The sequence below is a fragment of the Oryzias latipes genome, chromosome 5 (genome assembly GCF_053564925.1).
Source record: "Oryzias latipes strain Hd-rR chromosome 5, Olatipes_Hd-rR_3.1".
NCBI classification, from domain to species: domain Eukaryota; kingdom Metazoa; phylum Chordata; class Actinopteri; order Beloniformes; family Adrianichthyidae; genus Oryzias; species Oryzias latipes.
Window position 1 is genome coordinate 5,984,223 of NC_136241.1, and position 15,331 is coordinate 5,999,553.

At 40.0% G+C, this 15,331-nt stretch overlaps 1 protein-coding gene across 1 annotated transcript; it reads left to right on the plus strand.

Moving 5' to 3' along the window:
• Positions 1-5,108: 5,108 nt before the first annotated feature.
• On the plus strand, positions 5,109-14,538 carry pfkmb (phosphofructokinase, muscle b). Its single transcript, XM_004068566.5, has 22 exons — positions 5,109-5,362; positions 6,555-6,628; positions 6,900-6,977; positions 7,205-7,394; positions 7,507-7,672; positions 7,752-7,796; positions 8,256-8,364; positions 8,477-8,572; positions 8,648-8,740; positions 10,296-10,421; positions 10,559-10,623; positions 10,714-10,777; positions 10,885-11,031; positions 11,152-11,222; positions 11,353-11,440; positions 11,516-11,668; positions 12,740-12,904; positions 12,993-13,054; positions 13,146-13,257; positions 13,348-13,447; positions 13,546-13,651; positions 13,777-14,538. The coding sequence occupies exons 1-22, from the start codon at positions 5,278-5,280 to the stop codon at positions 13,913-13,915; spliced, it is 2,334 nt and encodes a 777-aa protein (XP_004068614.1). The 5' UTR covers positions 5,109-5,277; the 3' UTR covers positions 13,916-14,538.
• The last annotated feature ends 793 nt before the right edge of the window (positions 14,539-15,331 follow it).

Below are 15,331 nucleotides of genomic sequence, written 5' to 3' on the forward strand. Positions count from 1 at the left end.
ATTCTTTCTCAGACTCCCTCTTTTCAAACTGTACCACAAGCCACTGCAGTTCAAAAACAGGCCCTTAGAAAGACGTCAAGGATTCTTAAAATTAGAAACATTTTTCTTTGAAAATCAGCAAGTGGGGTAAGAAAAATTGTCTTATCTAAACAAATTCTAGTAACTAAGGCATATTTTCTGAAACGGGCATTGTTTTGCTGTTGAAAAACTTTCTTGATAGGATTATTTTTCTTGCAAGAGAGAAAATGAGACAGTTTTTCTCGAGTCAATGGTCTTCTTACCTTCTTAAGATTTTGTTTTTGCTGTGTTTGCTCGGTTCCAAATCTTTTCACTTATTTTGCTTATTTCAGGTAATGTTATTAAGCAGCACAACTCCACCAATCAATCAGGACAGATAAACAGATCAGGAAATGACAATCAGAAACATTCAGTTTTTGCATCTTCTTTAATACATAAAGGGCTGGATTTTCTGTCTGTTGTATGACTTTCTTTTTTTTTTTTAGAATATCATAACTTTAACATTCAGTGCTACAATAAGAAATCTTGTCAGAACATTATTATTTGTATTTAAACATAAATCCATTGTTTTAAACTGTTTTTTTTTTCTTCACTTGTGCAGATCCTGTTTAAAATCCAAAATTCCTCACAAATCGACATCCAACGGGCTAAGCTCTATTATATCTTCATATTTCATGTTTTATTTGTTTGTTGTTAGAGACATCATCTCAGAGAGGGCTTACCTTTTGATCCTAGTGTTTCTAAATGTGAGGCAGAGCCTTTCTGGGAAAAAAATCTCTTCTGTCTTTGAGGCTGCACTCTTTTAATGAAGCTTCTAGAAATGGTTGGCCTGGACAACCATGATTCATGACCTTTGTAGGCGTGGAGTCAGATCTCTTCCTGTGCCTCTTAACCATCACCTCTAGCAACCTCAGCTTTTAATTTCTTTACCATCTCCTGTGATTTTCCAGTGATATATTAAATTCTTAATTGGACTGATATTGAATTGAACATCAATCTGAGCCACTAAGATTTGCTTTGTCCTGTTTTATTTTTCTCTGGATTGTGATTTATTTTACAGTTTAGAACTGAATTAAAATGACATAGATGAGGCAGTTAAAGACATGTTCAATGAGGGAGGCCTGGATGTAAGTTTAAACATTGTAAAAAAATGCCTTGAAAAATAGAAAAGATTGAAAAAAAAGACAAAAGTCAAGGGAGGGGTGATTTTGAACAGTAAAGAGGACAGCAGTCGCCTGTTGTTAAATTACAAATAAGTAAGCAAAAACGAAAACAAAATAACTTTTCCCCCAAAAAAAACTAACAGTAAACATAAATACAAAATTAAGTTTGCACCAACTAGTGAAATGTGTGCATAAATCTTTTCACTGCAGGAAAAGGACAATTCAAGAGAGGCTGGTAATAAAATGGGCAACTCACCACATGCAATTTATCACTGCAATGCTGAAATAGCAGCCTATTAAAACATTCATTGAGCTGATTAAACTACAATAAAATCTTCCAAAATTTGCAGTGCATGATTTATTGGACCACGGCCTGCATGTCCTTTCCAGCAGCGGCTGAGCTTAAAGAAGGGAGAGATCAGTTACTGCTGCCACCTTTTGGCTGATCAGAGTCTTTATTCAGAAACCACAACAGGATAAAGACTGTTCAATTGTTTTGAACATTCCTTGTAAATAAACGAACAAATCAACAGTTAAAGGTCAAACAATAAACAGCCTTAATAGAAACGTAATGTAAAAAACAATTTCATTTTCAGTTTACTGTTTTTAAATGTCAGGCCTGCATCTGTGTATTAATCTAATCAAATCACTTAGCATTCTCTGTTGTTTGTGTTGCAAAACAGCGGGAGTTAGATTCAATTAGCCATGATCTGAATGGTTACAACATTTATGATCATTTGTGAGTCAGCCTGTAACAATTAGGGCATCATGTTTTCATACATGAGGTGAAAGTGTTGAACCGATGCCTTTTTTTAATTCACTAAAGGCCGACATAAGCAGGGTTTGGAAACCTATGACTGACTGGAGTATCTAATGAAGTTATTTTAAACAAGAGTTAAGCACAACCACCTGCTGCTATCTGAGTCTGAGGCCATGCAGGCCTACATCCAGAAGGAGTTAGCAAAGGGCTTCATCCGACCTCAACATCTCCAGCCTCAGCCGGCTTTTTCTTAGTCAAATAAAAAGATGGTGGTCTGAGGCCGTGTATCGACTACTGCGGCCTTAATGATGTGGCTGTGAGGTTTTGTTATCCCCTGCCTCTGGTTCCTGCAGCTCTGGAGCAGCTTCGCACGGCTTGCTTCTTTACGAAGCTGGATTTGAGGAGTGCCTACTACCTCATTCGCATTCAAGCAGGGGATGAAAGGAAGACCGCCTTGTCCACTACCACGGTACATTATGAGTATCTGGTTATGGCTTTTGGTCTCTATAACGCCCTCTCTGTTTTCCAGGCGTTTGTCAATGACGTCTTCCGGGACATGTTGCAAGGCTTCGTTGTTGTTGGTAAAAGGGAAGAAATGTGAGTTTAACAAAACCATAGTTGCTTCTCTGGGTGATGTAATGAGTGTGGGAGGCGTGGCGATGGACTAGGCCAAAGTGGAGGTGGTACTGCAGTGGTTCCAGCCAACCACAGTGAAGGATCTGCAGCGGTTCCTCTGGTTCGCATCCTCCATCACCTGGACCTCTCTCAATTTTCCTATAGCAATTTTGGCTGCTTCTTACAGCAATATTTTTAACTTGCTTCGATTGTGAGAACATACTGGACCCTAAAGATGTGAAACTTTCACAGATTGTAGCCCAAAACCTTCACACAAGGTTTAAACATTTGTAATAACTGAAAGAGTTTTGAAGATATGAATATTTTTTGTGGGGAGAGAAGCTGCCCCATGAAATGCTTGGGTTTAGCATTAAACGTTCATATTACTATCATGCTAGCTGATGGATGGATGGATGGATGGATGGATTGATTTTAAGCATTGTAGTAAAAGCAATAAAGAATTCAAACAGATTTATTAAACTCATAACAAAAATGATGAAATGCATAGATTAAAAAAAAGAAAACAGAACAAAAAAACAACTTAAATCATATTTTCTTAATTAAATATAGTGATTTTTAACTAAAGACATGCTGAGCTTCATTTATTGCTTTAAAAGGATTGGGAAGAAGGTTTTTTATTCATCTTCTGCCGTTTTATCCCTTTCGGGGTCACGGGGGTGCTGGAGCCTATCCCGGCCACTTGTGGGCGAAGGCAGGGGACACCCTGGACTGTTCGCCAGTCTGTCGCAGGGTAGAATGTCCACAATCACACACCCACTCACACTAACATTCACAACCAAGGACAATTTAGAGTAACCATGAGTAATGAACCATGTTTTTGGACGGTGGGAGGAAGCCGGGGACCCCGGAGAAAACACACGCATGCATGGGGAGAACATGCAAACTCCAATGTCCCCCATTGATGTTCTGTTTCAGGTCCCCCAGCCAGGACTTGAACCAGGGGCCTTCCTGCGGTGAGGCAAGAGCACTAACCACTGCGCCACCGTGCAGCCCGATGTGGGAAGAAGGGAGTTTATATAATCCCACCTCTACTGAGTCAGTTCATTTTAAAGTTTTACATAGTAATTTTTTTTTTTTTTTTCGTAATCCGGTTCTGATCGACAGCTTCTGTTCAAGTTACAAAATCAAATTGAAGATTGATTATCTTCAGAAAACATTCACTCATGATTTCAGTAAACAGTAATGGTAACCAATATGTAATAATCATTGATTATCATTAAAACACATTATCACATTAAACCAGTAATTATTGCTTCACATTGCAGATCAAGTAAAGAAAATAAATATCCTATTATGGTTATGGAACCATTATATATACACTATGCTTGCTCGTTTGTTTAGTTTGGCATCTACCATGGTTTTTAAGCTAATTTGGCATTTAACTAAATTTTTTACATGGTTCCTTAAGAAACATTCAAATCCCTGAGCAACTTTTTAGGTACAATCTTGCATTTCTTCTTCTATTATTTTCTATCATTTTTCTGCCATTTATGGATAATTTTGCTTACTTCTGCAGTTTTTTCTGTAATTTACCATTTTTATGCCGCTTGTAACAATGTAAATGATCTTCTGCAAGTTTACTTACAGCTACAAAAACATCTGCAAAGATTATGAAAGGTTTTCCCTTTTAATAAACTTCGGCTTCTTCTGCTAAAAGTTATGCAATTAAGCAATTAAAAGCAACCACCTTCAGCAATTAGGCAATCAAATGTATTTCCACAGGAAATGCAACTTTTCTAGTTATGTTTATTCCTGCAGTGTGATAGATCTACAAAGTTGCTTTTTTACTGGGATGGTGGGGTTTGGAAATAGGGTCTGATCAGTTCAAATTTCCTCTAAAATCTCTTAACCAAAAACAAATTGAGGAAAATGATCCATGAGTTTGTTTATGTCAAATGTTAAGTAGATTATTTTGGCTGTAATCTAAGTCTGCTTTGCAGCTCGTCTTCTGTCACTGGTTTAAATTACATTGACCCCATTTTACCTGACACAATAGTCACTCTGTCATACTGTGCAATGAAACAGTCAGCAAGAATAATCAACATGTCTCTACGTTCAAATAGACATGATGATCATTTTTAATTATGCCTATTATATTTTTGGTTAATATTAAAAAAAAAAAAAACTAAGCTGGCATGCAAATGAAGGTAAAGGTGCCAAAGTGTTTCTCAATTCAGTTTTTTGAACACACCTGATTATAGATTGGGGCCACACGGTCATATGTAAAGTCAACATTGGCATGCTTTTTTAACCTAAAATTTCCATAAGCTGACACAGAAGGATGTCATTCATGCAAACCAATACCAGAATGTACTGCTATGAAATACAGATAACAGGTTTGAAATATAAAAACAATATTTTGAGCTACTTATGTTCAATAGAATAAAGTATTTCAAAGTAACATTTCAACACTGAGGGGTAGAGAAATGAATTTAATACCTCTAACCCTGTTAATAGCTGCTTGTGTGTGTGGGAGTGTGGGGTGTGAGGGTGTGTGTGTGTGTGTGTGTACAGCACATGTTTGTGACTAAATGCGTCAGCACAACTATTTGTGCCTCCATGTCTGCCAAGACGATAGTTAAGCTGGGCACTTTTGCAATGTACCAGTCAGAGTGAGCCAGAGGTGCTTGTGCTCCCACAGTGCAGCAGGACGGTTGCACTTCAGGTCTCTTTCTGTCAGCCCGCTCCAGGCCCAGGACCATGGCACAGCAGGCTCCCATTGACCCCACCAAGATAGGTGAGGGTCGAGCCATTGCTGTTCTGACCTCCGGAGGCGATGCCCAGGGTAAGTCAGTGTGATAGATCTTTTAGACAGGTGTTGTGTTGTAATCCAAAGGGTAGTGACTAAATGTTAACTTGTAAATCTAAACGAATAGGGTTAGGCATTTATATCAAATGATAAAGTAATCAGTATGATGTTTTGAGGACTGTTGGTTGCTTCAGACTAGCTTTATTGCTTGTACCTAGATTCAAATTAATGAATGTGAACTTCTCCTCATCTTTCTGTGCGAACTGCTGTTTCAAAAACACCAGTTGTGTCTTTTTAGCCACAGATAATTGTGACCTTCACCTTTTGTTTCTGGTTTGCAAGCCCATTTATTAATGACATATTATTTCCCACGATATTTTAGAAGCAGTTTTGGCTTTTGTGGAACAGAGTTGAATGGCGGTTGGTTGAACCACGGATCAGGACAGACTGTCCCATGACCTTTAACTTGATGAGGAACATGTCTGCTATGACCTTTGAAAGTTAACAGTGACCCCTCACTGATATCATCTCATCTAAGCCTTTTCCTCTTGGCTTCCCTGCTTCTCTCTAGGACTGTTTCTGTTATGAGGAGTAATTTTAGAGGCATGACCTTTCTGTCTTGTGTGTGAATTAGTGAGGTGGACCACGTGGGCAGTTTTACTCTTGCCCCTGCACTCTCCACCTTTGCACTGTAAGTGGAGATGCTGTTGGCACCCTGAGAGTTCATCTATCCACATCTTGTCCTTTAAGTGATCCCCTCTAGAGGGCAACTGCAGCCTTATTCCATTACCAGCAGAACAAGTTGTTACAGAACAAGTGCTTGCAGTTTACCACCAAGACTTTATTGTTTTATCACATATATATTTATAGGCACATAAATGTAATATGTGTAAATTGTATTAAAAAATATTTTAAATTATGTGATGCACAACTTTTCTCACATACATATAATCGAGCAAAATTTTGGCCTCATTGGATGTTCACATTTGTTCTATGAAATTGCAAAATTTATAAAACTTCACAGCATTAGAATTAGATTTCTTTAAGTTTTTTTCATTGAAGAATAGCAGTAAAATCAATCAAATATCACCTATAATAAATAAGACAGTGGTATTTTCTTGTCATTTTCTACAATGAAAGTCCACCAAACCCTTTATGGGATTGCACAATGAAACACAATATATAAAACACCCTGAATAAAGACAATTGATGAACTATGTCCCCATAGGGATGAATGCAGCTGTGAGAGCCACAGTTCGAGTGGGACTGTACACTGGAGCCAAGGTTTATTTTGTCCATGAGGTAAATTACCCTTTTTTATTGTTTTGCATTTTGCACATTTTCCACGTATTAAATTTCGGCCTTTTCTGAAACATGTGTGATATATGTATGTATATATGTATATATGTATAATAAAGATTTGATTCTGATTAATCAAGTTGTCATATCTGCCTTCAATTGTGTAATTATGACAGAAAAACATTTATTAGACTAAAGCTGTGGCCCCTGCATCAATATTTTAAAATATAAATATGAAGTAGTTCCTGCTGTCTTGTTCTGTGACTGTTGTCAGGGTTATCAGGGTCTGGTGGATGGAGGAGACCACATTCGCCCTGCCACTTGGGAGAGTGTGTCAATGATGCTGCAGCTGGTAAGTACCAGGACAATAATGCACCAGCATGTTCAACTCTGTGTTTAGGACCAACTAAACCCCATCTGTGAGTTTGGTGTGTGTGATCAAGTGCTATAGGTCAAATGATGCTTTAAAGGGCAAGGTTCATCATGGGACTTAGAAGTATTTAGGTTTCAGTTTCTCCCACCCCTTCCGCTAACGTGCTTGTTCTTCATGTTTATTTGGTGCTGAAACCCTAAAATCAGGGTGGGACTGTGATCGGCAGTGCCCGTTGTCAAGATTTCCGCTCCAAGGAGGGCCGCACAAAGGCGGCTTATAACTTGGTAAAGCTGGGCATCACCAACTTGTGCGTTATTGGAGGGGACGGCAGTCTGACAGGTGCCAACCAGTTCCGGACAGAGTGGAAAGATCTATTAGCAGATCTAATAAAAGCTGGTATGAGACCTGACCTTTAGAGCACAAACTACGTACGAGCAGAAGACGTTTTCTCCCAGTTCGCCAATGAAAATCTGTACCAAACTTTACTGTCATTTTCATCTGTGTTCAGGAAAAATTACAGCAAATGAGGCAAAAAATTCCTCCCACCTCAATATTGTTGGTATGGTGGGCTCCATTGATAATGACTTTTGTGGAACTGACATGACCATTGGCACTGACTCCGCCCTCCATCGCATCATCGAGATAGTGGACGCCATCACTACCACAGCACAGAGGTATGCAGGAAGTCATGTTTTACGTTTCAGATACAGACGCTGCAGGTGGCTTAACAAGATGCTCTTTTTTTCTCTGTAGTCACCAGAGGACCTTTATTCTGGAAGTTATGGGACGGCATTGTGGGTAAGTACACCTAGGGGTGTGACGATAACTGCATCACCGTCTCACCGCACTTTTTTTTTTTTTAAGTTCTGCATATGGTGCGTGATTGGATTTATAATAAACACATTAAACACATTCATCTTTGCTGATAATTTACTTTTACTAGTCCTGTATTCAGACCTCACCGCGGTGATCACAGCTCTAAGTACACACTGTGTGGGAAAACCATACTGCAGTGAAAGACCACTGAGTTGGATTTAAAGTTTGTTAGACGTTTTCTGCTGAAGTTTGTTTTTTCTGTAAAAGTTGCTAATGTACGCAAACAATAAAAAATGCCAACCATGTCACAATCATAAGTCTTGGATTAAAAAAAAACCTTGTTTCACAAGTTTTCTAAGATAAATTATAAATGTTTTTAAATGATTGCCCTGAAATGAGTAAGATGCAGAGCTTTATCAATTATGCGCCATTTGTCTGCAGCTACCTTGCTTTGGTGACAGCTCTTGCCTGTGGAGCTGACTGGGTGTTTATCCCAGAGATGCCACCTGAAGAAGGATGGGAGGATCATTTATGCAGAAGGCTGACAGAGGTAAATGTATGACTTTGTAGAACAACATTCATGGTCCAGTTGTGTTAATTTGAATAATTATTATTTTTTTTTTTTAAATGTGAGTCATGAATCTTCTCTTTGATCCCTGCAGCAACGAGGCCGGGGCTCTCGGTTGAATATCATTATTGTTGCAGAGGGGGCAATAGATCGCCATGGAAAACCAATTACCTGTGACCTAGTCAAACAGGTCAGTTAAATAGGTACGTGGGCATACCAAAATATGCAATACAGACTCATGTTGTGCTAATGTCTGGATGCACAGCTGGTATCCAAGAAGCTCGGCTTTGACACCCGCACCACCATTCTGGGACATGTGCAGAGAGGAGGAACGCCCTCCGCTTTTGACCGAATCTTGGTAATGCCTCACTTAAGGCCGTGTCACACAGCCACTACGTACATTTTTGTGCACGTTCCACATATAAAATTTCGGCCTTTCGTAATACATAATACGTCACTCATAAGTGTTGTGCTTGTCATTCGTAGATGTGCGCAGATGTCCGTCGAGGGTTTCGGCTAATGGGTCTTTACGTGAATTCGGTTTTGAGCTGTTCAAAATCTTTGTTCGGTTGAGAATTATGCAGTTTGTGGGTATTTTATGCAGTTTATATGCAATTATTACGTAAATCTTACACAATTGTTCGTGATTTTTGCCAGATGAAGACACTAATTTGTGGGTTTCTACGACCGTTCCACGTATGTCTAAGGGACTTTTCACACATGTACCACCGATGTATAACTGTCACCTTGCTGTGCGGCCCACATATCACATTTAAATTATGTAGCTGATGCTTGACTCACTAATGAATGCCTTGTGTGTGTGGAAAATGGACGGGAGGAGGATTACAGGGGCGATGTGGAGTGTTTCGTCAGGTGGTGTGGGGAAATTACCTGCAGCTGAACGTGGTCAAGACAAGGGAGATAGTGATTGACTTCAGTTGGAGAAATTCCCCGCCCTCCCCAGTCTGTATTCGTGGGATGGGTGTAGAAATGGTCTCATCCTACAAGTTCCTGGGCATCCATCTGGACAATAAACTGGAGTGGTCCGCTAACACTGAGGCGGTCTACAAGAAGGGCATGAGTAGACTTTACTTCTTGAGGAGACTCAGGTCCTTCAATGTTTGCAGCAGGTTGCTCCACATGTTCTACCAGTCTGTCATGGCGAGCACCATCTTCTTTGCGGTAGTGCGCTGGGGTTCTGGCGTCAAAGCAAAGGATACCAACAGACAGGATAAACTCACTAAAAAAGCAGGGTCTGTTATTGGCGTCAAGCTTGCCAATTTGGAGGAGGTGATGTGACTGCTGGCTAAATTGCTGACAATCCCTGCCATCCTCTCTACAAAGTGGTGGACAAACTGAGAAGCAGCTTGAGCAGTAGACTCATACACCTCCCCTGAACTAAGGAAGGGTACAGGAAGTCATTCCTGCCATCTGACTCTACAAACCATCTGGGAGCCATGTGTGTACATGTATATAAGAGTTTCTCTTCTTTGTATATTTCGTATTTATTTCACGGCGTTACTACAACTGCTGAATTTTCCTACGGGGATTAATAAAGTTGATCTTAATCTTGATCTTAATCTTAATAAACGGCGCAATGATCACAAACGGTTCATGTTCAACGTTGATTTTATGTGTTCTTCGCATGGTTTATTCGTACTTCTTCTGAGGTTTTAGTATGGTTCCTGTGTTATTTGAGAACATTTCACGTAAAGACCTCAACTTTTTTCACTTTTCCACGTTTCCATTTACATATGACCAATTTTCTTTTGTGTTATATGAGCAAAATGTACGTAGTAGCTGTGTGACACGGCCTTCAGATCCTAGAAAATATTCTCTGGTAGATTTTAATCCTGAGAAATGAGCAAAACTCTCTTGTGAGTCTCTTCATTCTCTGTTATTGTATGATTCAGGCTAGCAGGATGGGTGTGGAGGCTGTTATGGCCCTACTGGAAGCCACGCCTGATACCCCAGCCTGTGTGGTCAGCTTGTCTGGAAACATGGCTGTTAGGCTGCCTCTTATGGAGTGTGTGCAAGTGGTAAGTCAACCCTTAACAACTTACAATACAGAATCACTGTCAACAACAAAACAAAGCTGGAAATAATGTTTTAACTGGATCAATTTATGAAAAACTGTGTATTAAATGAATTCAAATGTTTTCTTTTTTCATGCCAGACTAAGGATGTCATGACAGCCATGGCTGAAGGCCGGTTTGATGAAGCAGTGAATCTCAGGGGAAAGTGAGGCACTTTTGTTTTTTCCCTTTTTCTTTCGTAAAGTCCTATCTTCTGTTGTGTTTCAAACGTCTGCCCATTCTTTTCTGACCACAGGAGTTTTGAGAATAACTGGAATACCTATAAAATGCTTGCCCATGTCCACCCACCAGAGACAAAAGTAAGAAAATGCAATTTTACTGAAATGTACATTTGTCAACCCTCTTGTGTCCCATCTAAATGGTGTTTTTGTTCTGACACACATTCCTGTCCATTGGTCTTTACCAGAGTAACATCAATATTGCCATATTAAACGTAGGCGCCCCATGTGCAGGAATGAACGCTGCCGTCCGTGCAGCTGTCAGGATCGGGCTCCTCCAGGGCCATCAGATGCTGGCAGTGCATGATAGCTTTGATGGCTTGGCTCATGGGATGGTAATGTCTTTACACACACATGAAACGACCCATGGGATTTTAGTTGGGGTCATTATTCAGCATACAGTACATACAGTATAACTGTAAATAAGAGTGAGGACAAGCTGAGTTTCTCCACAGATTGAGCCCATTACTTGGTCAGGAGTGGCAGGATGGACTGGAAAGGGCGGCTCCATACTAGGCACAAAAAGGTGAAGTGTTTCTGTATTTAGAATATTGTGTGTGGTGGCTTGGCACTACTGTGGTGGCTTGTAACGTATGTCAAACATCCGCACAATTTGAAGGAAAATGTTGTGAAGTGTGTTTTTTTTTCATTAAAAGATCTTTACCACATGAGTTCATGGAGGAAATCAGTCTAAGCATTACCAAGTTCAACATTCATGGTCTTGTTATCATTGGAGGCTTTGAGGTGAGCATCATGATGATGATACAACTGGATTTCCCCAAGTCCCAGTTTAAGTTCTGTATTCCCTTCTCCTTCCAGGCGTTCCTGGGAGGTCTAGAGATGGTGCAAGCAAGAGAGAAGTATGAGGAGCTCTGCATTCCACTTGTGGTTGTTCCTGCTACTGTGTCCAACAACGTCCCAGGAACTGACTTCAGCATTGGTGCTGACACTGCCCTCAACACAATTACCATGGTAATGCTACAGTCACAAATACCAATACCTTCACCGTGCAATAGGGGTGGTATCAGCAGAATCTTAAACATTAAAAAATCGTTGGCGTGGTCATGAATGTGGCAATAGCAGTCCAGCAGCTGTCAGACAGGCAAGAATGATGTCGTTATAAAATCGGGCAGTCATAAGGCGGTGGCAGCTGGATCACCGGTCAGCAGCAGCTCTGATCTAACGATGTGTAAATGTCTCCGAATGGTGGCCGTCCATATCAAGTGCCACCGGCCACCAGCTACACGGTAGCCGGGGGGTATGTACTGTACGAGCAAGAATCTGTGCTGCAAACTCAGCCTCACCCAATAACAACTTCTTTTTCTCCATGCTTGTGCTGGTTGCTCCTCTTCTATGAGTAGTGCAGCAAGCACAATGTTCTCAACCGCACCAACCATAAATCGTCAAAATGTAGGTCTCACAGTCATTGTGGTGCTATGAATACTATGATGAGTTTTCTGCAGCATCAATGTCATCTCATCAGCAGGACCCACGGGGGCTGGGATCACCAGATTGACATCTGGTTACCACTGGGCCCCCGGCCCATGTCAACAGCCCTTGATGCTATCGTACGATTTATAACAATAGGACGGTGGCAGTGGGACAGCAACACGTGGAACTGAAATTGAACGATCATCAGACAATTCTGGGGACTTTGGAAACCCTCCCATCAGTCAATTATCGCACTGCTGCCTTTCTGCCACCTTCCTGTTACTAGGCTGCTACCGTACCGTCCAAATGTGCCCGGACTGCCACTGACCGATGTCATAACTCATCCAGTTGCCTTAAAATTTAAACCTTTCCTTAGAAACCTCTGTGGCCACGGCACAGCATGTAAAAATGCAACTGCCACGTCTCGATTACAAATGCCACTGTGCGGCCAACTGCCGAATTTGCTGAAAACCTTGCATTTGGGTTGGTGCGCAGTGGCATTTTGGAATGACCAAGGTTTAAACAGAAAACCTTTGAGAAACACCAAAGCATCCCTCAATCCAAAACATGTTATGGTAAATATCTAGCGATGTCATTTCTCCACTGTGGAAGACATGTGATAGGATCAAGCAGTCCGCTGCTGGCACCAAAAGAAGAGTGTTCATCGTGGAGACTATGGGAGGATTCTGTGGTTACCTGGCAACCATGGCGGGTTTAGCATCTGGAGCTGATGCTGCCTACATTTATGAAGAGTCTTTCAACATTCATCACCTTGAGGTCTGCACATGGTCAGACACAGCAAAGCCTAAACTCTTAACGGGTTAATACATGTTTAAAACTGTACTTACAGTTCATCTGTTTGTAGATGAATGTAGAACATCTTGTTGAGAAGATGAAGACAACAGTGAAGAGAGGACTCATTCTCAGGTGTGAAAGAAGTGACACGGCTCTTTAGATTTCCCTCCCAGTTGTTAATTTTAAGGTTCATGTTTCCTCTCATATCCCACTTCTGTTTTAGAAATGAGAAATGCAATGCAAACTACACCACCGACTTTATCTTCAACCTTTATTCTGAGGAGGGAAAGGGAATTTTTGACTGCAGGAAAAATGTTCTTGGCCACATGCAGCAGGTTTGCTTTTTGTTCTTTCTTTCTTTTCTTTTTTTCTCGTTTCAGCATTAAAAAGGTCATATCTGCTTCAACCTCTCTGTACTCTGTTAGGGTGGTACACCGAGTCCCTTTGACAGGAATTTCGGCACAAAGATGGGAATCAAGTCTGTCCTTTGGTTGACTGACAAGCTGAAAGAATGCTACAGACATGGTGGGAATATGAATCACCCAAAATCTTTCTCAGATTGTTTTGACACTGCTCATAAGTAATGACGTTCCATGTTCTATTCCTAAAACTCACACCTCTAGGTCGCATCTTTGCCAACTCTCAGGACTCAGCCTGTGTGCTGGGTATGAGGAAGAGAGCTTTGGTTTTCCAGCCTTTGGCAGAACTCAAAGATGAAACTGACTTTGAGTAAGACTTCTTTAACACCATTTACCTTTAGAGTTATTTTACCTCTGTCCTGTTGAAGCTTTGAAACGTTGTCAAACTATAGTCAAAGCACCTCTCTTGTAATGACTTTATGTTGTCTTCTGCAGACATCGTATTCCAAAGAAACAGTGGTGGTTAAAACTGAGGCCCATCCTGAAAATCCTGGCTAAGTACAAGATCAACCTGGATATTTCTGAAAAGGCTGCAATGGAACATGTCATCAAAAGGAGAAGTGTAGTTCCCTAAATAGCCCATATATAAATATTTGCAAAGATCTAATCTCTGTATTTAAAATACACTGAGACCTTAGTTTTAACACAAGTGCAATATAAACAAATGAAAAACAGTTACTCAATAAAAACTTTCAGATCACATGACTTTAATGTGAGAAAAACAACATACTGTGTCTCCATTTAGTAAGGCTTTTTGAAAATTCTTTTGAAACACTTAAACTGTGTGCTTTTAATAAACAAAGAATAAAAGCAATAAAACCAATTTAAATAAATTTTAAGTTTGTTGTAAGTGGAGAGTGGAGTAAGCCCTTTTATTTGTTAAAGGACTTGGAAGGTTAGGAATTTTATACCATTAACCTTTGTGAAGGAGTTTTCATTAGGGTTTTTTCAGCTATACATAGAGGGGGACAAAAATATTTCACATAACTAATCCTCTGTAATTGGGGAAAAATACAATTTGGTTATGTCTCTTTAAGGAGTATTTCTACAAATTCAGTTTTCAAAGGATTTGAACAAGACAAACTGACTGGAAGATGCCCAAGAAAGCAGAAAACCATTAATGAACAAACTATGTATTCAACCAAGACAAACGGGTCATGTTTTAGCAATAAAACTTTCAAGAAAACTTCTGTAAAATAGCTTGTCTGGGTTTCTTTTAATCTGTGGTCTCACGGACGGAGCCTCACTTCTTTCTAGGAATATTTCCGCTTGTTTTAATCGTGCAACCCAGAGTTTTCTGGCTATATATATAAAATTGAATTGGATTGAATTGAATGATTTGATTTTCAGATGGCTACAGTCTGACTTTAGAGATGGTTTATTTTATTTTATTGTGATTTATATGATGAAGGTTTCCTTTGTGCTAATAGCTAAATCAGACTTTTCACTAAATGCCTTCAGGCTTCATGGATGTAATTATCTTTGGTCAGCGTGAAAATATCTGATCACAGCTGGCCCGCTTGTGCCGCCAACACTACAAGCCCCATGATGCAACTGCCAACAATATGTGCATTGAGAGTCAGCAAAAGCTAGTCGACAGTTTGTGCCAACCAATCATCACACAGGAGTGGGAATGTAAAAGATACTAACACATATCAGATTTTGTATGACAGAGTTACATAATAATGGGCGTAAAAATTATTTCAGACATTTCTAATGAGTGTTCAGCTCATCAGTGTAGTGTCGTGTAGGGGCCCCAGGCAATGGCCTACTTTAATCGTGTCACAGAATAAGCGGTGTTGAAGTAAAAAATGAAACAGCATTTCTGTAGATCCATTTTATTTGTCAAATTAGATATTTCTAATTGGATTTTGCTACACATTTACCAGAGAGCTTTTTGAAAATGAAATGTAAAATTCCATTTACTGTCTCGTTTTAATTAAGTGACAGAAGTAGCTGGGTTGAAGAAGAAAAAGCCGTTTGGTGGATT

Excerpts from the sequence above, each read along its gene's own strand:
- pfkmb (XM_004068566.5), top strand. The coding sequence starts at position 5,278 with ATGGCACAGCAGGCTCCCATTGACCCCACCAAGATAGGTGAGGGTCGA. Across the intron at positions 7,395-7,506 it reads AGCAGATCTAATAAAAGCTG|GAAAAATTACAGCAAATGAG; the intron begins GTATGAGACCTG and ends ATCTGTGTTCAG. Across the intron at positions 11,669-12,739 it reads CCCTCAACACAATTACCATG|ACATGTGATAGGATCAAGCA; the intron begins GTAATGCTACAG and ends CCACTGTGGAAG.